Consider the following 23,619-nt stretch of genomic DNA (forward strand, 5'->3'; position numbering starts at 1 on the left):
TTGACTCTACCTAGGACCCTGCTACTGGAGAGGAACGCCATGGAGCCGGACGCACCATCGCCCGCCACGGGGGGCCGGCTGCTCGGCCAGAGCCCTGCCTTTCCAGGGGCCGGGAGCCTCGTGGTTTGGGAGCCCGTCCTCCCCTGACGTCCCCAGCCTGTGACACGTTCATCCTCAGCCTGACAGCATGGAGCATTCCTGGCTCCCTGGACAACCCTGGGGGGTGTCTCTGGGTGCCTGAAGGCAGATAACTTGGGGTGGGGGGAGGCATCTCCTGATACATGACCCTGAAGGAGTCTCCCCTCCCCTGTATTCTATCTGCTTTTACAGCGGATCCATCCACCTGCTTGAAATGTCTTCACATTTCCTTTCCTCTGAGTTGGTTTTCTGCCTCTAGGGAACAGAGCTATGGTGGATGATGGAGACACAGATGTTATATTTCTAACGGGAATCCTTTGATTATCTTGTTAGGTCGGTCTTCAGAATAGGAGACAAAATTACAGAATCTGTTGATACAAACCTTCCTTTCATTATCTTCATAAAGCTTTTCTTCTTCTTTCTCCTATTGTTAAAAAAATAAACGTAGCAATCAACTATCCACAAGGAGGATATTGTCAAATACATCCTTAATCTCCCAAACTCCTCTCACCTTCCTGGCTGGGCCAGATTCTTTCCTGTTACAAATATCACTCAGGGGTTGGGTCTAAGCCTTGACCATCCTGGCTACCACTGCTGGGATCCTCTTTCCCTTCCGTTTGGTCAGGCACTACCCATTCCCCACTCTAAACTCATTTTTGTGTGCACCTTGTTACATATTTTTACACAAAATACAGAATGTTATATGCCCAGTCGCACTTTGATTTTTTTCACCTAATATTCTGGAGCCCCCAAGCTCAGCACACACGTGTCTATCTCATTGTTTCTACAGCTGCAGTGTTTTCCATTGTATGGATGAAGCATAAATTAATCAACCAACCCCAAAGGATGAATTTCTCATTTGTTTCTATTTCTGAGTATATTATATCTGTGGGATTTATTTATATCTGTGGGATATTTCTAGCTATGGGAATGATGGTTTAAAAACATGTGCAGAGTTAATTTTTATAGAAAGAGCAAAATTCCTTTCCCAAAAGGCTGCACCATCTACCTTTGACCCTGTTAAGAAGCATTTCAACCTCCCTGCATCATCCCAGCCCTGGAAACTGTCAACCTGATTTTTAAAATAAACTCACCATTTCTTGTTTGTATTTCTTTAAGTAGGAATAACATTGATATATTTTCTTACATCTTTCATTGATTTGTATTCTTCTCTGTGAAATTCCTGTCTCATTTACCTTTCTTTTATGGGATTATATTAATGACTTAATGAACTCTTTGTAAATTAAGAAAACTTGCCTTGCAAATAGTTTCTTCCATATTTTGGCTGACTTTTGACTTTATGGTATTTTCCGAAGAGGATTTAATCTTCACTTACAGAAAGGTCAAAGCTTCGGTGACTTCTGAAGACGTAGTCTCTGGAGACTCACTGCATATCCGGCTTCATTTTTAGTCCTCTCTGTTGGGAATCACGTCTTGGTCCCAGCTTTGCCACAGCCCTGCCTCTAGGCCAGCTACACAATAGGCATCTACTGTGCTCAAGGTTCTTGATCAGATTCAAGACCAGTTACTCCTGCGTGCCGGGTGATGCGAGAGTTGTTAAGAATATAGTAAAATAAAAGTCTTTCTTCACAAAACTTACTCTGTCAGAGGACACAGGAGAAGCGCTCAAATAACTCTAAGAAGAGCCAACCTGTGATTCAGATGGTGTAAGAAATACAAACAAAACGCCACTGGGGGTCATGGAGGAAGAGCTACCACCTCTTGCTGAAGGATCCAGAAAGCTTAATGAGGATGTTGGTTTTAGTAAGGAGCCTTGGAGGGCGGGAGAAACTTGAGATGGCAGTGATGAGGTTGTTGTTCAGATACAACTTGTCCAGCTCTTTGTGATCCATGGGCTGCCGCACGCCAGGCCTCCCTGTCCTTCACCAGCTCCCAGAGCTCGCTCAAACTCATGTCCATCGAGTAGGTGATGCCATCCAACCATCTCATCCTCTGCCGTCCCCTTCTCCTCCTGCCTTCAATCTTTCCCAGCATCAGGGTCTTTTCCAATGAGTTGGCTCTTCGAATCAAGTGGCCAAAAGGCAGTAGAAAGTGCCAGAATAACCTCCATGGAGAGCACCCAAAGTATTAACGTCAACCTGTCTCCCTCCCACTCCAGGGATACACAAAATTATCCAGGACATGTTTAAACAGATAACCTTTTTGAAGGCAGGAAAAACTTTTAAAAAATCAATTAAAAGGTTGACAACCCATATCTCAGAGTTAGATATAAAGGCTTAGAGTCCCAGAGGCTGGACAACTCCTTTGCAAACCTGCCTGCAGAGCACTCTGAACTCTTCCCAGCGTGCAGAATCGCTGCCAGGCCAGAGAGCCCTAAACACATGGTCTGTGACTTCATCTTCACATTCCTTTGTAAAGGGACTGAATATTTGCTAAACTTTAGACAAGGCTTTACAAACTTAGCAGGCAGCACTCGTTAAGAAGTCCTGCTTGCATGTAAAATGCCTTACAATGGATGGATCCAAACAAATCAGCCACGAGCAGAACGGGAGAGATTGCAGCCCACCTCGATTCTGACAGTTCTCAAGCACCCAGTTTAATTAAAAACATGTGTCAGGAACACAGCTTGAAATAGATAAAGGGGGAAAGTACACACATCATCTTTATAAATTCACAGAAGATATTAGCTAATTAACATTGATAAGATCCCAACGTTTTAAGAAGGAAAATATTTTTAACGTGTCAGGTGTGGGCAAAGTTGTCCTGACGGTAACTAACGTATCTAAAGTGTCCTAAGGATGTAGCTGTGCTCCACTGCAAACGCACTTCACACCCCTGAACTCAGTGGTCTGATGAATTAAGCACAAAATAAACAGAACAGCGAGTCTCATGCTATATATTAATATGCTTTATCCTAAAAACTTCCAAAATGAAACAGAAACCCTTGTGATCCAACATCAGAAACATAATACGTATTTCTAAATACTGTTTATCAGTTCAGTTCAGCCACTCAGTCGTGTCCAACTCTTTGTGACCCCGTGGACTGCAGCCCTCCAGGCTTCCTGTCCATCACTAACTCCGGGAGCCTACTCAAATTCATGTCCATCACATCAGTGATGCCATCCAACCGTCTCATCCTCCGTCGTCCCTTTCTCCTCCTGCAGTCAATCTTTCCCAGCATCAGGGTCTTTTCCAAGGAGTCAGTTCCTTGCATCAGGTGGCCAAGGTGTTGGAGCTTCAGCTTCAGCATCAGTCCTTCCAATGAATACTCAAGACTGATCTCCTTTAGGATGGACTGGTTGGATCTCCTTGCAGTCCAAGGGACTCTCAAGAGTCTTCTCCAACACCATAGTTCAAAAGCATCAATTCTTCAGCACTCACCTTTCTTTTTAGTAACTCTCACATCCATACATGACTACTGGAAAAACCATAGCTTTGACTAGATGGACTTTTGTTGGTAAAATAATGTCTCTTCTTTTCAAAATGCTATCTAGGTTGGTCATAGCTTTTCTTGTGTTTTGTTCATAACAATATGCTATCCTACAGCTTAGCACGGTCATTACCATTTTATCCCAGGATCACACAGTTCGGTTTAAGCAACTGAGTCACAGGCAAGGTGAAGCAATTCCATAGAATTCATGAAGGACCTACTGTGCATAAGACACTGTCCTAGACTCCATAAAGGACGCATATCAGCCCCTCAGGATTTCACAACCAGTTTGGGGAGGGTGATCAAGCCCGAAACCACATGCCTAAGAAACCTATATCTCCAACATTGAATAAACATCACAAGGTCGATTTTTCAAATGAACAGATAAATGCGATGCCAAGAGAAACCCCAGTCCACTGAGAGCAGATAGGTCACGCAGCCTCTCGGCCAGAAGTGTGGAGTATTACTTCTTTTCATTAGCGTTACTAGCTACTGCAGTGCTTATACAATGCTTGCTCTCCTTGTGATCCCATAAGAACATGGGCTAGATTTCAGGGCTGACAACCTTCAACCTCAGAGGCCTTTCACACCAGTGGGGTTTTTTATCATCTCGTGCTGGAGCCGAGACGAGTCGTGAGCACCCGACAGGACTCAGACATCTGCAAGCCTCGCACACGAGGAAGACAGCCCCCAGCGCCACAGAGCGCCCGTTCTGGAAGCCCGGTGCGGGGAGTGGGCCCTCTGAGGGGCAGGACGCAGCCAGCCCGCTCCCTGGGGAGAAGGAGAGACCGACTCTAGAGCGTTCGAAGCAGGGTTCAGAGCCCAGCACCCTGCTTTCTGACTGCTGGCGTGGTAGACTTGCTCACATTTCTCCGTCTCGCTGGGTTTGAGTCTATAAAGCGGGGCTGATGCCACCTGGAAGAGTCACGTGTGGCTGAGCTGGGATGCAAGTCCCCGCACTGTGCCCGCCCCCCGGGCAGAGCTCCATGGAGATGTGTCGGCCTCATCCAGCCCTTCTGCCCGACTTAAGTCATCCTGTTTGGGCTCCTTATCATCTTCCTGCCCCAAAGCTCAGGTCCTTAGCCCAGATATGAACAAAAGAGGTGCTTGTGTTTGCCATTACTCCAGTGATATTGTTGGCACTGAGAAAGTCACTTTGATATGTGCTAAGCAATTGTCTCTTGCCTGAAGTCAGCGGCTAATACACAAGCTGCCCTGGAGACCAGAGGAGATGTATCTACAGAACAAGTCAGTAAGGCAGAGATGGATTCTGACAGTGTGCAGACCTCCAGGCGACGGCACAAACTCAGTTCAGATGAAACACGGATGCCGTGTTCCCATTAATCCGCGACATTCCGTTATTCCGCGACTGGATCCTAACAGCGCCCTTTCCTCCAGGGCCCCAAGGCAAGCAGGAGACCCTTGGCCCCTGGTCACCCAGCGCCCTGGGACCAAAGCCCTCCCACCCCAGACACAGCCTTATACTCGTCACCCACCGTGAGCATCCTCATAAACACCCCCCTCCTGCATCTGAAAGGCTTCCCTAAGTGTCTGGACATAGCGTGTCTTTCCCTGAATGCTGCCTCCTGGTCAGAAATAGTTAAGACTGTAAGGAAGGAAAAAGGGTCATTTGAAAGATTAGTCCCTCTAGCCGTCCGTTTCAGATTATAAACTTGGTCAGGTTGAAAAACCTGAACCAGCTTCCTGAGGACCCACGTCCTTTCCCACAAACACCCCTTTCCACGACGTGCAAGAACCAGGGGCCGACTCGCTCCAGCACCTTGCAGTCCCCCACCTTGGAGTCACCGCTCCCCCTTCCCACGCGTGGAGCCTGGACACTGCAGGGCAAGTTTCAGAGCAGGAGACAGTCGCCTGCAGGGCCGTCATCCTGCGGATTGGCTCATATCCTGTCATCAGAACACACTCGGACTCTATACCCGGCGTGTGTTACACAACCTCCTGCCTGGGACCAAGAATTTAAGAAGAAGCCACCTTTAAAAAAAAATCTAGGGATAGAATTTTTAAAACAAATTCTAGGGATAGAATTTTTAAAACAAATCTTAAAACAAAATCTGTTTCTCAGCTCCATGGACTGTACATTTAAAGAGAATTTTGTCTTGAATGTTCTCACTGCACACACACGTCTCTGTTGATCAGCTAGATTATGGTGACCATTTCACAGTCGAAAACAATAAAATTGTTCACCTTAAAAATAGACAGTCTTTAGTTGTCAAATATATCTCGATTAGAAAAGTTACAATAGAAGGCCATGAGTTTTGCTTTCCCAGTACCAGATCAGTCACATAATCTCATCACTTACGACAGGAAGAAACAGGCTGCGTGCACCGATGGCAGATCTGAGGCATCTGGACGGGAAAGAGAGAAAACCCAGGCCAGGCAGAGCGTGCTGAGCTAGCTCACACTGCCACTCCAGAGCCTGTGCCACACGCAACCTCAGCCAAGACTTGCCGTTACACCACACTGACACCCCGCAAAACCGACGCCCCGGGGTCCTCAGAACAATGGAGCCTCCCACACTGGCTGCCACGGCTCCCCTCCCCTTCCCCACTTCTAAAGACACATCTTGAGAGTCATTGGGGGAAAAGCTCTTCAGTCTGTGACTGGAAATACAGCAAAGGGCAATTAGGATTAGTGTGGAACCATGAACACTACGCCTGCAGTTTCCGACACACAAGAGACCTAAGGTGAGTACAGCCCTCCCGGAAGACACACACTCTGGTCCAACGATTCTACCCTGGGGAGACTTGGCTCTCCCACCGTTGCCCATCCAATGGGCGCTCCACCCAGCATGTTACAAGGAGGAAGAGGTGCTGTAGACTTAGGCTGGGCGGTACAAAACGAACGTTGAATTAACTCACCCTGTTGCCTTCAAAATCACACGTGTGTCTGTGTGTCTCTTCAGCATCTTTGACGATCTCGGCTGGTCTCTGGGGAGAAAACACACCACACGCTGGGTTTAGTCACAGTCAACCAGCATCACAGTCCTTCCAAGCCGCAAAGAGCGGGTGAAGCCCTGTGACCTCCTGACGCTTGTATGGGCAGAGACGAAAGCCACCCTTTATCCCACAGAGGTTTCTTCACACCCAGGGTGGAATCTGCTCTGAGTTTTTACCTTTGGCTGCGCCAAAGAATGCCAACCTCTGTAATAAAATTGCTGGGGAAAAATGTTAAGAAACACTGCAAATGCCCTTTGGGTAAAAAGGAGAGACTGGTCACTGCAGACCCTCTGCAATTCCCAGGGTACCCGTGGGGACCCCGAACAGCACGCTCCTCCGGGTCCAAGAGACTGCCTGGCCCTGCTCGCTCCAAGGCCGTGGGCACACTGCTCTGTGTCAGCACCTTCCTGGTGGTCAAGGCTTGTTGGCAAAAGGCAGCAAGCTGCTGCAGCTGGTGCCCTGGGCCCCCCCTCCGCTCCGGGAAAATTGCGTATTCTGGGGTCAAAATCAAAGGCTCCCGCCAGAGATCCTGGGGCAGATGAGGGCCTCCCAAAGTCAGCCAGCCAGGAGACTCCAACCCCTGGTGCTCCCACGACCTCAGAGGCAGAAAGGGCACGTGGTCAAGTGCACACTGGCCTTTGAGGCCTCTGCCTGGACACGTCGTGTGTCATTGGGGATGACAGCTCATGTAGCCACACCTGACTTAAAGTGAGGGGACAAGTGACCCGACAGATGCTAGTGCTGAGCCCTGAGGGCCCGACAGCTCCTGCCAGCTGATCCTGGATGGGCAGCCCTTGGCTTCTGCTCTTGTGCAGGAGCCTGGCCTCGAGGTCAGCCCCTCGGCCAGCTCATCTGTCCGCTCTTCTCCTCCGGGGGCCATGCAGGGCTTCCCTGGACAGGGCGCTTCCACGTGCACGACATCACTTGGTGCCCGTGCTGACTGGCTCGGTGATGCCACCTCACCACAGGGACAGGAGGCTGAGGCTGGAGAGCCGGAAGCTGGGAAGGGACAGGTCCCTGGTTCCCGACCACAGGGTCTGAAGACATCATTCATCCCGTCTCTCCACCAGTGATTCCTAGAAGCCTCCTACCTGCCAGGCCCTCTGCTGGGAACAGGGGCTACACAAGTAAGCAACGCAGACCATCCCACTGGTGTGGAGCTTGCAGCTCAGCGGGGAAAAGACAGGAACCAAAAAATGACAAGGCAGAGCGTGCGGTCCCAAACCTAGATGGCTGACCAGAGGGTCCTGGTAGCAGGCGATTCTTGGGGGAAAGGTGAGCAGGCAAATGGGAGGCACTGGATCCGAAGGGTGTTAACCGCAGGGGGCAAAGAACATTCTAGAGGGGCCAGGGAGAGCTTGGGGGAGGGGCTGGGGATGCAGGCAGGGGGAAGGGCCACCCACCCTGTCCACAGGGAGCTCCAAGTGCACGTCTGGGGCCTCCCTGACTTCCGGGGCTCCTTGGGTCTCCTGGTTCGGAGTCTGCGCTTTAAACACGTCACCATCTGCAGGAAAATAACACAGTGGCTTCAAGCTGACGTGCATTGGGCCTTTTCTGACCCAAACCAGAGTTTCAGCTCAGCTTTCTCAGAGCCTCCTGTGACACTGGGACCGCAGCCCTGCACACCACCTCCGTTTCCCCACTGCCCCGATTCTGCTTTAGGCCAGGTGCTGGGCTTGGTGTCCCTCGACATCTGCACTGTGTCCACAAAGGTCCCAGGCCCTGGGAGTCCAGGTCAGCCCTGTGTCCCACCCTTCATGGGCCTCAGGCCAGAGACAAACACAGTGAGCGTGCGACACGTGTGTGTCCGGCTCATTCAGCTAGAAACAAATGAAAAGCAGCTGCCAGACATCAGCATCAGACTTTAAGGACACACAGATGTACGCCTTCAAAACATATTCAAGAACTGGATTTAACCAGGCAGGGGTTGAAGCTGTATATTTGAGCCACTCAACTGAATTGGCAGATAAAATCATGTAATTAGCATTACAGTGGGATGAGTTAAAAGCTTACAAAATCCCAAGACTCTTGAAAAGCTTATCCTCATCCTGATCAACAGATGACAGCAAAGAGAAAGAAGTGGCCCAGGCAGTTCCTTCAACATCCAAGGAGACACAGATGCGGACGCTGATGAGCTAATGATCCAAAACGGGAGGCTGTGCTCCCAGCCCGCCCCATTCCTTGGTCGAGAGTCCTGGACTCTCCCCCACGGGCCCATTCTCGCCCCCTCCAGCCCCCGGCCGAGAAGAGCCACCCCCACACCCTGGGCTGGAGGATGAGGTGCAGAAGAGGAGAGGAAAGAGGCAGGACCCACCGCATCCCAGAGGTTCCTCTAGCTGTGCCTTTGATATTAACACGCATGGCAGTCCTCAAACAAACCCAGAGGGCCCGCTGCAGACAGAGAGTGTTCCCAGGCCCTCAGTCCAGCAGGGTGACAGCCGGAGTGTGAGTCCTAGGACACCGCACCCCTCCCAGAGGGAGGGCATGCCTTGCGCCTGGCCACCCGGGCCACGCCCACAGGGTATGTCTTCCCAAGAGAGGCTTTACTCAGTGCTTAAATTTTCTATTGCCACTAATATACTACAGAGTTTCAGGTCATAAAGGTTCAACAGGCTCAGTGATAGCCTCAGAGGGTGGTTCAGTTCAGGATGACCTCGGTGCTCGTGCATCTGCCTGGCCTGCCAGGCTGCAAGCTCCGTGGCTGGAAAGAGCGTGTCTGAGCACCCTGCATGTCCAGACCAGAGCCTGGTGCACCACAGGACGATGCCTTGTCTTGGGATGGGGAGCACGGGGGCGGCGGCGGGGGGGCAGCCAGAGGAAAACGCCAGGGAAACAGCCGGCACTATGGCTTGAAGCAAACACAGGCAGCTAAGAAGCAGCGAGCAAAGAGGAGAAAACCGGGGTCGTTTTGTGTGGCAGCTAAGAAGCAGCGAGCAAAGAGGAGAAAACCGAAGTCGTTTTGTGTGGTACCGAGAGCCGAGGGAGAGGACAGCGTTAAGAGAAAGGACTTTCGAACTTGTCAGATGCTGTGGAGAAGGCAAGGGGACCCCTGCCTCCAGCCACTCTCTTCTCTCTCCATAGCCAGCCACGGGACTGGGTCTCCTAAGCATCCATCACACCTACAGGGAACACGGCCACAGAAGCACCTTCTTCAGCACCTGGCCCCCCGTCAAAGCTAATATCAGTAGTAACAGGAGCACGGATAATACTAGTAATGATAGTGTTAACAGGAATAGTAATACTAATAACAGTAGTAACCATAGCACTAATAATAATAGTAACAGCAGTGCTAACAGTAATAGTACAGTAATACCAGCGACAGCAATACCAGTAGTGCTAATAATAGCAGTAACAGCAGAGCTAACAGCAGTAGTAACAGCAGCACGAATCATAGTGGTACCAGTAGCGCTAACAGTGGTAGTAATGGTAATACTAATGACAGTAGTAACAGTAGCAGTAGTAATAATAGCAAGATCAGTGCTGATAATGCCTAAATCAAATAAATAAAACCTAAATCAAATCCCTTATGACTATACAGTGGAAGTGAGAAATAGATTTAAGGGACTAGATCTGACAGACAGAGTGCCTGATGAACTATGGGATGAGGTTCATGACATTGTACAGGAGACAGGGATCAAGACCATCCCCATGGAAAAGAAATGCAAAAAAGCAAAATAGCTGCCTGAGGAGGCCTTACAAATAGCTGTGAAAAAAAGAGAAGCCAAAAGCAAAGGAGAAAAGGAAAAATATACCCATTTGAATGCAAAGTTCCAAAGAATAGCAAGGAGAGATAAGAAAGCCTTCCTCAGCGATCAATGCAAAGAAATAGAGGAAAACAACAGAAAGGGAAAGACTAGAGATGTCTTCAAGAAAATTAGAGATACCAAGGGAACATTTTATACAAAGATGGGCTTTATAAAGGACAGAAATGGTAGGGACCTAACAGAAGCAGAAGATATTAAGAAGAGGTGGCAAAAATACACAGAAGAACTGTACAAAAAAGATCTTCATGACCCAGATAATTATGATGGTGTGGTCACTCACTTAGAGCCAGACATCCTGGAATGTGAAGTCAAGTGGGCCTTAGAAAACATCACTACAAACAAAGCTAGTGGAGGTGATGGAATTCCAACTGAGCTATTTCAAATCCTGAAAGATGATGAAGTGAAAGTGCTGCACTCAATATGCCAGCAAATTTGGGAAACTCAGCAGTGGCCACAGGATTGGAGAAGGTCAGTTTCATTCCAATCCCAAAGAAAGGCAATGCCAAAGAATGCTCAAACTACCGCACAATTGCACTCATCTCACACGCTAGTAAAGTAACGCTTAAAATTCTCCAAGCCAGGCTTCAACAATATGTGAACCGTGAACTTCCAGATGTTCAAGCTGGTTTTAGAAAAGGCAGAGGAACCAGAGATCAAATTGCCAATATCTGCTGGATCATTGAAAAAGCAAGAGAGTTCCAGAAAAATATCTGTTTCTGCTCTAACTATGCCAAAGCCTTTGACTGTGTAGATCACAATAAACTGTGGAAAATTCTGAAAGAGATGGGTATACCAGACCACCTAACCTGCCTTCTGAGAAATCTGTATGCAGGTCAGGAAGCAACACTTAGAACTGGACATGGAACAACAGATTGGTTCAAAATAGGAAAAGGAGTACGTCAAAGCTGTATATTGTCACCCTGCTTATTTAACTTCTATGCAGAGTACATCATGAGAAACACTGGGCTGGAAGAAGCACAAGCTGGAATCTAGATTGGTGGGAGAAATATCAATAACCTCAGATATGCAGATGACACCACCCTTATGGCAGAAAGTGAAGAAGAAGCAAAGAGCCTCTTGATGAAAGTGAAAGAGGAGAGTGAAAAAGTTGGCTTAAAGCTCAACATTCAGAAAACGAAGATCATGGCGTCCGGTCCCATCACTTCATGGGAAATAGATGGGGAAACAGTGGAAACAGTGGCTGACTTTATTTTTTGGGCTCCAAAATCACTGCAGATGGTGATTGCAGCCATGAAATTAAAAGACGCTTACTCCTTGGAAGAAAAGTATGACCAACCTAGACAACATATTCAAAAGCAGAGACATTACTTTGCCAACTAAGGTCCATCTAGTCAAGGCTATGGTTTTTCCAGTGGTCATGTATGGATGTGAGAGTTGGACTGTGAAGAAAGCTGAGTACTGAAGAACTGATGCTTTTGAAGTGTGGTGTTGGAGAAGACTCTTGAGAGTCCCTTGGACTGCAAGGAGATCCAAGCAGTCCATCCTAAAGGAAATCAGTCCTGAGTGTTCATTAGAAGGACTGATGTTGACGCTGAAACTCCAATACTTTGGCCACCTGATGGGAAGAGCTGACTCATTGGAAAAGATCCTGATGCTGGGAAAGGTTGGGGGCAGGAGGAGAAGGGGACAACTTAGGATGAGATGGCTGGATGGTATCACCGACTCAATGGACATGGGTTTGGGTGGACTCCGGGTGTTGGTGATGGACAGGAAGGCCTGGCGTGCTGTGGTTCATGGAGTCGGAATCGGACAGGACTGAGCGACTTAACTGAACTGAATAATCGTAGTAACAGTAGCAGTAATGATAGTACTAACAGTAGTGCTAACAATGGTAGTACCAGTAGCACTCATAATGGTAGTACCAGTAGTGCTAACAGTGACAGTAACAGCAATACTAATAGCAGTAGTAACAGTAGCACCAGTAACAGTTGTAACAGTAGTGCTAACAGTGACCCTAAGAGCAGCCCTGACCGTAGTGGTGCCAGCAGCACTAACAGTGGTAGTAACAGTAAAAGTAAGAGCAGTAGTAGCAGCAGCAGTGATAATACCGGTAAAAGCAGTGCTCGCAATGGCAGTAACAGCGGCAGGAATGACAGGAGCATCAGGAGCACTAACAGGAACGGCAGCACTGATCGTGGTACCGGGAGTGCTAACAGTGGTGGTGACCGTAATACTGATAACGGTAGTAACAGTAGCAGGAGTGAGCGTAGTAGCAGTCGGGCCAACAGTGGTAGCCCCGGTAGCACTCACAATGGTGGCGCCCCTAGTGCTAACAGCAGCAGTAGCAGTCGGGCTAACCGCCGTAGTGCCAGGCCAGTAGCAGTGGCAGCAACAGCGCCGGTGGCCGCTGCCCAGCGGCGCCGACAGGAACCCCGATGGCAGCGCTGGCGGAGGGTAGACGCCAGCGGGACCCCGATCCCATGCTGGTACTATCCGTAGTGATGCCGATGGTACTAGCGGTTGTAGTTTTGGAATAGCACTAAAATTAAGAGTGGGACTGCGAGGGGTGTATTTAAATTATCTCCTTTTAGAATCACTTCTGAAATTTCGTCTTTTAAAGTCTCTCACACTCCAAACGGTTCAGACGCCTTTTACGCTCACATTTCCCTCAAAAGGTTGACACGCTTGCTGGTTGTTTTCTGTGTCAACGGCCCTTCAGGGAAAACATGCCCACCCTGACGTCCAGAGAGACAACAGAATGAGTTCCACGTCCTGTGTTCATCTTGGGCTTCCTGACAGGAGAAGCCCACGGCCCTCAAGTGTGGGATTTTGCTTCTTCACTCCCCTCACCACAGCTCTACCGCTAACCGAGGCATCAAGAAGTCAGACAGTTACAGGCAGGCTTGGAAATCAGATCGTTGCCAGTCACGTCTCTGCGGATGAAATCGGTCTGGAAAAGCGTGTTCTCAGCCCGGCAGCATTCTGAATTGCCAGCAGCCGCACGGAATTTCACCTTACCTGCCCCACTCTGGATCAAAGGTTCTGCCTTTGGTTTCTTTTTTCCTTCTTTGGCATAAAACACAGAATCCTGTGCTTTGGGTGAAATGCTGTCCTGTTTATGAGTGTCTTTCACTTTGGGATCCTCCTAAGGTAGAAACGAAAAATAAAAAGCACGTTAGGATGGATGTGTACACTCCATCTAATCGGTTATTTTGATAAGAGCCAGGGAAAGTGCACGCTCCTCAGGTGATTTGTGGGAGAGGACCCAGGCACCTCCAAGAGGCCGCCCTTCTCACACCATCTGGACCATGCCGTCGCTACATTTCTCTTCTGTAAAGTGGTGAAAATACTGTCCCTCCTCCGAGGAACACCGGGAGCAGCACCTCGGCGGGAAGGGAAGTGGTTCTCTTTCCAGGTGAAGGGGCTGTGCGCCTGCGCGAGGAAGGCCTGTGTGGGGTGGGGGCAGGTCTGTAGGGCTCTAGAGACACTCCTGCTAGCCTCCAAAAAAGTGCTTCCCCAACGACCACCAAATGGCCGCCACTGGACCCTCAGGGCAGGATGGAGCATCTCTAATCAAAAAAAAAAAAAAAAATGCCTGGGAGGCGTGTTCAGTTTACAACTGAGGGGAACTCAGATTTCTAAAAAAAAAAAAAAAAACCAAAAAACTATAAACTATAATACAAAGCATAACCAGATCACAGTGTGAGATGAGCGAATTCTGAGCACCATTCCAATTCTACCCCTTCTTTACATACAAACCAGCTTTTTTAGTTCTCCTTTATTGCTTCTTTACTGAAGTATTTGGAAGTGAAGACAGGCAAAACTATACAAATAGATACTTCTTGTGAGTTCTCTATGTCACTTAAGAAAATGTCAAGCTAGAACCATGAACTTGCACCGTTTATATATGAAACTATCTGTGTATTATGCAGTTCCAGGGGTTTCGTCCTTGTGGAAATTACAGTGTGAAAAGAGTCCTTCAGCCACATATAGGCACCACGCAAAATCTTTCTACCTATTTTAGGAGGCTCTCCTGCAAGCTGAAACTGTGTTCATAAGTGTAGGAGGCAAGGCCTTGGCACAGTTGGTTTTAGAAACAGAAAATGGTATATGATGTTTGTGTCTTGGAGGCAGCTAGAGGCTGGGATTTAGAAAGCTTGCTTGGTTCTTCCTGGCATGACTCACATCTCCTTGTCACAAGCGTTTTCCATCTTTGGCCTCTAAGATAAAGACACCATATATTGAGCTTATTATCTCTGAAATAGCACTCAGAGGACAATGACAAGGAAATATTCCCCCATCCCCTCATCACAAGGGCACAAAAGTAGAGACGATGCTGGACAAACAGCACAGAGCAAGGCACACCCATCGCGGTCAGACGCCTGCTCCCGGCACCCCAGGAGCTCCTGGGGCAGCAGGGTGGCAGGTGAAGGCGGACACATGCCCCATTCACACCACTGGGGGGTTTCCTGACAGTAGAAACAGAAGCCCTTGTAGAACCGCGGGACAGTCACCGCGTTCAAGAAACAGGTCTTGACACAGACTTCTAGCTAATCCACCATCCACGCTCCAATCTGGTCTCCATACCATGACGTGCTCTGTGGACCCTAACTCGACTGCAGACCCAGCCCAGAAAAACAACAAAATATTTACACAACTCTGCTTTCAATTTCCCTCATCTTTCTTCCTATTAAAAATATTTTTGGAAAATAAACCTGAGGCAAATTGAGTTTATTACTCTGTGCTGTTTTGAGAAATAATATTATCCTGCAGAGCTGCCATCAGTCAGTCCAGAGAATTCCAGGCGAGAGCACTGCAGCGGGGAGCCTGTCCCTTCTCCAGGGGGTCTTCCCGACCCAGGGATCGAACCCAGGTCTCCACACTGCAGGCGGCTTCTTTCCCATCTGAGCCCCCAGGGAAGCCCGTGAATGCTGGAGTGGGTAGCCTGTCCCTTCTCCAGGGGATCTTCCCGACCCAGAAATCAAAGCCGGGTCTCCTGCGTTGCAGGCAGATTCTTCACCTACTGGGCTACGAGGGAAGCCCTCCTATGAAAAGCATTTTTGGAAAATAAGCCTGAGGAACACTGCACTTACTACTGTGTGGTGTTTTGAGAAGTAATATTTTCCTGCAGAGCTGCCATACCCAATCCAGCTGTTTTAATGCCACGTAACGGGTCATCCAACACGTGAAACGCAGCCTCCGAAGGTCACCTGGGACGAACGAGACCAGGACTAACTGACGAGCGTGACAACCAATTCAGAGGCGATCCACCCTCGGGGGAGAACAACACGCCTCCTGGGGAAAGGCATTTCTCTGGCTCCCCACTGAATGTCCTGGTTCCAAAGCGGGTCAAGACCTCCATCAACAAACCAGGCTCGGCTTTGGGCATTGCTAACACAGAAGACTCGCTAACAGCTGAACCTGAGCGTTGCAGCCCCAGGCTGCCGGAAGATGGCAACAAGCGCTGCCTGACTGCCCTGTGACGCTGTGTGGACCTGACCGCGTCAGCCTGCAAATGTCAGCTCCAGAGTGTTTATCTCACGCTGAACTTCACAGTCTGGACCTGGTTATTACAGCGTGGGTGTCGGGCGCCCACACACACTCACACTTGGGTTCCAGTGCTGTTCTCGGTTCTTACTATTTGCTTACCAACAGTTGAGTTTTATGGCCAAAGAGAAACAGGTAATATGAACATTCTGATTGTGGATATGATAAAATACAATGCTCAGTAACTACTATTTTATGGAGACTTGCACCATATATCATTTTAATATACAAACCCGATTTTAAGTGCTTGTTAAATTAACCACACTTCTCTGGAAGGGAACAGATACCATCTTTGGAAGACACATGTGTGTGTGCTAAGTCACTCAGTGGTGTCTGACTCTTTGTGACCCTATGGAACGCAGCCTGCCGGGCTCCTCTGTCCTCGGGGTTCTCCAGGCAGGCATACTGGAGTGGGCTGCCACGTTCCTCTTCAGGGGATCTCCCCGACCCAGGGGTTGAACCCATGTCTCTGTCTCCTGCACAGTAAATGCAGGTGCTACAAAACTGAATTTGCTGTAACAAAATCGGAGTGGCTGCCTTCAGTTACTTTCATTGGACTAATAGAGTCATGGTTCAAGTTAATTGGACCATTTAAGGCATTGGCAGGCTCCTAAGACTTCCGTGGTGCTCCAGCGGTTAAGAATCCGCCTGCCAAAGCAGGGGACACAGGTTCAGTCCCTGGTCTGGGAAGAGTCTACATGTTGTGGGGAAAACGAAGCCCAAGCGTCACAGCTGCTGACGCCCACAGACTCTAGAACTGCGCTCGCAGCGAGAGAAGCCGCCGCAACGGGAAACCCAAGCACCACGACTGAGAGCAGCCCTTGTTCATCGCAACTAGAGAAAGCCCGCACCAGCAACCAAAGAGAAAACCAACTTTTAAAAAAAGAGTTCAGGTATCAGCAGGGTCCTAAGGACATATTTTCAAATGTCCAAATATGTGCCTCGGACAGTAAGTGAACTAAGCCAATCAAATGAGGCTGGCTGTGTCCCAAGTATGGTTCAATCAGCTCAAGTGTGTTAATTATGATTTTTTTTGTCATTCTCTCAGAAATAGGCATTTTTAACAGTGCAATTTAAAATTCCACTAAATTAAGATAAACTCTTTCATTTTGTTCTCAACGGAAATCAAGATATAAGAAGCAAACAGCTTTGCTCTTCAATTTTTTTTTAATACCCTGTTAAGGTATCTACATTAGCTTAAATTAGAAATTTGTGCCCTTGGAAGCAAGTTTGATGCCAGGAATCCTGTGGGAGGGAAAAGAATGAAAGGGGGGGAATCAGCTTTCACCGATGGAAACCTTGCGAGGTCAGTGGTGATAAGTCTTGCCACTGGTCACCAGAGCCAGGATTCCAACTGAGGACATCAGAGTCCAGCACACTTGCTCTTAAAGCCTTGGGCATTCCCTGGGTGGGAGTCCTTGGCTATAAGGAAGGAAATCTGTTGTCATAATATGTGGAGAAGGTCTCACCCACTTCCTAGGCACCCAATTAGATCCAGAGAAGGTTCATCTTTTGCCTCATTAAAGAATCCACACGGATAACCCCAGACAAACATGGGAGCAGGCTTGTCCTCTGCTGCAGATCATACAGAATTCTGTTTGACATCAACAATACTTTGTGGGGAGTTCAGGGTTTCTGAGCGCAAGCCATTCGTTCTCCTTGCTTGGCCCTGCAGTAAGCTTTTTTCTGATCAAAACAAAACTGAAACAATACTTTTCTGCACAGATATGATCTCACACCGCCCCTTCCCTCTTGTGTGGCAGACGTGGTCATCTGGAGCAAAGCACCTCCTCACACACCAACACCTGCATCCTCCCTCCCCAGGGGCCCAGGTCCCAGCTCCTGATCGCCATCCACCACCGCTGCCCTGGGAACCCTGAAGTCACTCCTGACTTCTCCCAGTTCCTCTTACTCCCCGGTCATCTGGGCATGCCCACGTTCCTTCTCACGGTTTTCCTTCCCATTTTACTGAATCGCGATGCCAAAAATCGGTAAGACACATGGTTCTTTCCTGTGTCAGTAATAAAGAAGTTAAGCTGCCACTTAAGCCACGTTGAGGTGCTTCCTTATTACCCAGATGTTTTTTCCTCTACAGCCTGAAAAAAAGCCCTTTAGGAACTATTTAGACACAGATAATTATCAATACCGCGTGGAGGGAAGCAGTGTGTGTGGGCATGCTTACTTATGTCTGACTATTTGCAGCCCCACGGACTGTAGCCCGCCAGGCTCCTCTGTCCATAGGATTCTGCAGGCAAGAATCCCGGTGGGGGAGACGTGCCCTCCTCCAGGGGATGTTCCCGACCCGGGATCTGGGTCCCTGAGTCTCCTGTGTCGCAGGCAGGTTCTCCCCCACCTGAGCCACCAGGGAAGCCGAAAGGAAAACAGAGGAGCCAATCACCAGTGCCAGCTTTCAGAAGTGGGGACGTGGCCGTAGAGGGCCCCCAGCCCAGCGGACCCTCCAGCTAAATGCAGCCTCCTAAGCACCTGGTGGAACCAACCCAAGACCCACTCGGCCAACCCACAGAATCTAGAAAAATAATGAATCACTGTCACTGGAAGTGAAAGTCGCTCAGCAGTGTCCGACTCTTTGAGACCCCCATGGACTCTACAGTCCACGGAATTCTCCAGACCAGAATACTGAAGTGGGTAGCTTTTCCCTTACTCCAGGGGATCTTCCCAACCCAGGGATCAAACCCAGGTCTCCCACATTGCAGGCGGGTTCTTTACCAGCTGAGCCACAAGGCAAGCCCAAAGGCTGGCTTGTCAAGAGTCGTCATAAGCTCCTCGGTTTTTAGATGATGGCTCTTTGCATAGTAACAGGTTATTGAAACTGGTAGCTCAGCTATGTATGGGTCATCTCCCTTTTCTGCATCCATAAATGAATTGGCTGTTGTTTTACAAAAGCATATGGAATTGAAGAAAATACCCACTAAAAGCAAACGCGCATAGAAGTCCACATCAATTCTGAATCACAGCAGAATCATCTCGAGGACATTTACACAGCAATTAAGCTCACCATGCGCAGTGCCAGCCAGGCACCCCTCAACTGGAAAGACAGTAAAGCGAGCGGCTGTGGTCAAGTTCACCGTGACAACAAATGAACCCGCAACACGACGGCCAAGAGGCATCAGCCTAAGACGCACGCCGTCTCGGAGCCAGGAAGACGGGAGAACGCTCGTCACAGAACCAGTGACGCACAGCAGGTCTCAGACCCAACTGCTGCCCCTCATGCCGTCGGCTGGGGGGTCCGGCAGCCTCGGGAAGGGCCTCTCCTCTGCTGTTTCTACTCATGCTGCAGCTTCAGTCCGTACACGGCGTTCCATCCCTAGCAGTGATTCTCGAGTGTGCGCCTGTTCATTTCACTTCACTGCTGAGGTCAGGAGCCCCATGAATACAGGTGTCTCACCTGCCCTCCCAGCCCGCGTCCTGCACCCCACTCTCCCTCACAGGCACTGTGTCCTCCCGACTCTTTGGGGCCGTGCTGATGGAGAGGCACGGGCGCATCTGAAAATCAAAGGGGTGGCTGGCTGCCCTCCTGGAGTTGTTGGTGGAGGGAGGGTTGATGCTGGTGGATTCGGGGATGACAGCAGGCTTGGGCTAGACCAGGGAGCAGAGTCCAGTTCCCGGGTGTGGACAGTCACGACCACTTCACGTTCTTGCACTCCACTGGCAGACACTCACATGCGGCTCATCTGTTATCTCCAGCACATGAAGCTGGAGACAAAAATCAAACGCACTAAAACAAAACGCACTACACATGTGCAGATTTAGGCCACACGGCTCAGCAGTCCCGCTCCCGGGCACACATCCAGAGGAAGCACTAACCTGAAAAGAGACACACGCTCCAGTGTTCACAGCAGCACTACTTACAGTAGTGAGGACATGGAAGAAGTTTAAGCGTCCATCAGCAGATGAATGGATTCGGAACAACGTGGTACATGCGTACAATGGAACAATATGGATGGAGATTTTTCAGATTATCATATTATTATGATTCTCATTATCGTGCGGAACAAACATACAGAACATTCTCATATTATCAGAGGCTATCCTATTAAGGCAAGTCAGAGAAAGACAAATATCATAAGATATCACTGATACGTGGAAACTTTAAAAAATGATGCAAATTGACTCATTTGCAAAACAGAAATAGACTCACAAACATAGAAAACAAACTCATGGTTACCAGAGGGGATAAGAGGAGGGAGGGATAAACTAGCAGTTTGGGATTAAGATATGATGCTTTGCTCTACAAAACAGATAAACAGTAAGCACAGGGGAATCTAGCGCGAGACAGTGAGTATAGCCCAGGGAACTATCCTCAGTATCCTGCGATACCCTATTATAGAAAAGACTCTGAAAAGGAACATAGGCACATATACACATATGATGGGATCGCTCTGCTGTTCCCTTGAAACTAACACAACACGGGAAGTTAACCATACTTCAATTTTTTAAACTGGTTTAAAAAGCCGCTTGCAGGTTTAAAAGAAAACTCAGTTCTCAGTCTTACCAAGAGTCGCTACTCCGCCCAGCTGACACCCTTAGAACGGGCAGACAACCGAGGGCTCAGGACAGCCCCTCACACACCGCAGGGTGATGTCCCCACTGAGGGCAGTCCTGGGCTTCCGGGTGGGTTTTTAAATTTCCTCCGCTCACTTTCCAGAAGGATGTGGAGATGGCTCACACAGAAAATAAATGAAGGCTTCACAAGCTAGAAGTGGAAAATCGGGAACCACTAAGGGAACAGACGTGTTTAGCCTAAGATAGTTGCCGTGACGAGCCCTAAATCCAGGCTCCTGCAGCCAAAGGGAAGGGGCCAGCGTGCAGAGCAGTTTCCATTCTCGGCAACACAGTCCAGTCCTCGGATGGGGCCAGGGCCCCTCGGGGCTCAGTTCTGAGGTTAACGGGCCACGTGGGCCTTTACACGAGAGATGACGCATAACGCAGAGCCCTTGGCAGGTGTATCAGCCTTTGCTAAACCAGTGCTGTTTATTTTCTCCTAAGACTTTTAGTCTTCTATTAATAGCACAAAACGTGCTTGCTGCATGCACGATAGATCTAATTTTTCTTAAATAACACGTTTTTGCATTGCAGTTTATGCCATGTTGGTAATCATTCTGTTTAAGGAGTCCAAAGTATTAAATACCCTCATCGAAACCCATTATCTTTGCAATGATAGATTTCCAGAAGGGGAAAGGAAATGCAGATACGCTGGAAGAAACGTGCTCAATTTTAGACCAGTTTTAAATGTACAGTGAAAAGAAAACTACATCCCTTCCTATAAGGAGCCAAAGCCAAAACAGCAAACCAGTGAAAAGAGGACACAACAGAAGCACGTACTTGCAAACCCGCCTTGCGGGTTCAGCAGGTGGATCCAAGCATCTGTGTGTTCAGCGGCATCCAAAACCACAAAGGTGTGGGATTTCAAATGGGCACCGTTCACACTAAATAAGAGCCATCGCTGAGAAGCCAGTGCCCACACAGCGTGTGAAATCCCGGGGAAGGCGGCAGACAATGACCCCGTAGAGCTCGCATCCTGTGCTATTTGCCTCCCGGACGACCTGGCCCTTCTGAGTCACAGCCTGAACCTCGTTTGCTGAGCTCCACCTGCTAATTGCCTCCCTTCCCACCAGGCAGCATCCTATTCACACGACTCATTTATACGAAGCGTGTGTCACAGCTCAAGTCCATGTGCCTGTCCCCACTAGACGGAGCGTACCCCGAGGGCAGAATCACAGCTATCATGTCTGTGTCCTTGGTGATGCTCACCCACTCATCCAGCAGACATTTAACACTCAGTGCAATCCTTAGAGAGACAAAAGTAAGATGACCCTTCAGCTCAAGAAGCTACCAAAATAACAACAGAGTCAAATCAGAGAAACCTTTACACCAAAAGCCAGACAGCAGGACAAAGAGGTATTCCAGGCTCGTCCCACCTAGGAAGAGATGTGCAAAGCTCCATAACAACATTTAGCAAAATATACTCAGAAAGTATTTTTTTTTCAGCAGTGAGGCTTTTTCAATGCAGGCCGGTTGGGCAAGGATTGTGGCCATGAAGTCAATGTGAAGAGGCCCAGTTCAGGGTTGCCATCAGTCTGAGCTCCTCCAGGGCAGGTACAGATGGAGTGAGAGTGGGATCCCAAGGCTAGGCTTGCCCCAGGTGAACGCAAGGTGGTCCCGGGGGTACGGAAGCCGGAGCGGCTTTCAGGGAGGTGATAGACGGTGGGTATGAAATAGGAGCTGCCACAGGAGAGCAAACCCTAGGGCTGGCAGCCTGCTATCAGGAAAGAGTCGACTGATAACTCAAGAGCTCCCAAGGCCAGCCACTTCCAGAGGGTCAGGACTCAAGCAGGCCAGCCGGGAAGGAAGGAAACAGTAGGCATTCAACAGCACAGCCACTGCCGCAGTGACTCCAGGAGCTGGTCTGGAATATGCGGTCATCGCATGAACAGGTGGGCCTGTGCAGGTCGCCAGGATCTGGCCTCCACCTGCCTCCCTTGTCCCATGCTTTGTGTTGCAATAACAAATTGTGTTTAGATGAACACATACAGACGTGCACACACACACACACTTCCTCCAGCTGTCACGTCTACCTAAGACCCGCTCCCAGCTCCCTCCAGGCCAAGCCAGGCCCACCTTTGGTCCTCCTGGCAGATCCCATAAGACCTGTGCATCTTTTTATCTCCGCACTCACTCTGTTCTGGCACGAACCCCTGACGTGCCTCCCAGGCCTGGACTCTGGGCCCCAGGTTCACCCCGATCTCCTGCTCGCCTTGTTCCCAGGAGGGAGCCTGTGCTCAGAAGCTCGTTCGACAGGAGCAGAGCCAGCCTGTCCTGCGTCCTTTTTGATGCTAAAGGACACCAGGGTCTTTTAGAGGAGGAAAGCGCCCCACCAGGAGAGCAAACCCAAGGGCTGGCAGCCTGACTCAGAAGAGAACAGACTGATACACTGAAGAGCCCCCCGGGGGTGATGACAGCTGTCCTTTGTCCTTTGTTAAGAGGCACTTACTTTTTTCTTTCTTCGTGAATGCTTCTCCATGTCTGTGTACTTTCTGAAAAACAAAAGAGAATCAAGCTTGAAATGTTTAAAGCTCACCAAAAACATCTGAATAAAAATGTTGACTACTGCCTTGGCCTCAGGAGACACTGACCACCACGAGGAAGGAGCTAACTGTCCCAGAGGACACAGCCTCCTAACAGCATCAGCTTCCAGGGAGAGAAAGCACCCCCCTCCCAGGGTGGGTAGTGGTTGATCCAAGGTTGACACAAGGGCAGCACATTTATAGGCACCTTCTGCCCTAAACCTCCCCCGTGGCTCAGATGGTAAAGCGTCTGTCTCAATGCAGGAGACCCAGGTTCCATCCCTGGGTCGGGAAGATCCGCTGGAGAAGGAAATGGCAACCTACTCCAGTACTATTGCCTAGAAAATCCCATGGACAGAGGAGCCTGGTCCATGGGGTCGCAAAGAGTCAGACATGACTGAGCGTGTCACTTTCTTTTCCTTTCTGCCCTAAAGCCTTTATACGCTCTCAGGGCAGGGGGGATGGGAACCCTAACATCTGAATTTTTTTGACGGTTGTTTAATCATGTTTGCAAACGCTGTTTCTTCACACAGCCCTTGAGAGGATGTGCGGAACCAGCTTTCCTGCTCTCCTTGGGCTGGTAGAGAACCCGGGCTCGGGACACGAGAGTTTTACTCAAATGCCCCCAACTGACCAGCACAACTGGGGACAAAAGCCAGCCCCAAGCCCAGTCCCCCCTGTTTCCTGTGGGGCCAAACGTGAGGAGCTGGATCGGCACACAGCTTGGGCCTTCCATCCCGCAGGCAGCCTCCTGCAAGCCTGGGGCCGCCCCGACG

The 23,619-nt window shown here is 49.3% G+C and overlaps 1 protein-coding gene across 1 annotated transcript in view; it reads right to left on the reverse strand.

Annotated features, from left to right (window-relative positions):
• Nucleotides 1-433: 433 nt before the first annotated feature.
• The window catches only part of DCDC2C (doublecortin domain containing 2C), a 43,411-nt gene continuing 20,225 nt past the window's right edge, over nt 434-23,619 (reverse strand). Inside the window, exons 6-10 of the mRNA XM_040238845.1 lie at nt 22,771-22,813; nt 13,230-13,356; nt 7,890-7,990; nt 6,409-6,477; nt 434-562 (exon numbers count right to left, since the gene is read on the reverse strand). Coding sequence (XP_040094779.1) covers nt 434-562; nt 6,409-6,477; nt 7,890-7,990; nt 13,230-13,356; nt 22,771-22,813 — 469 coding nt within the window. The remainder of the gene's footprint in view (nt 563-6,408; nt 6,478-7,889; nt 7,991-13,229; nt 13,357-22,770; nt 22,814-23,619) is intronic.

This window comes from Oryx dammah, unplaced genomic scaffold (assembly GCF_014754425.2).
Source record: "Oryx dammah isolate SB20612 unplaced genomic scaffold, SCBI_Odam_1.1 HiC_scaffold_1, whole genome shotgun sequence".
Taxonomy (NCBI): Eukaryota; Metazoa; Chordata; class Mammalia; order Artiodactyla; family Bovidae; genus Oryx; species Oryx dammah.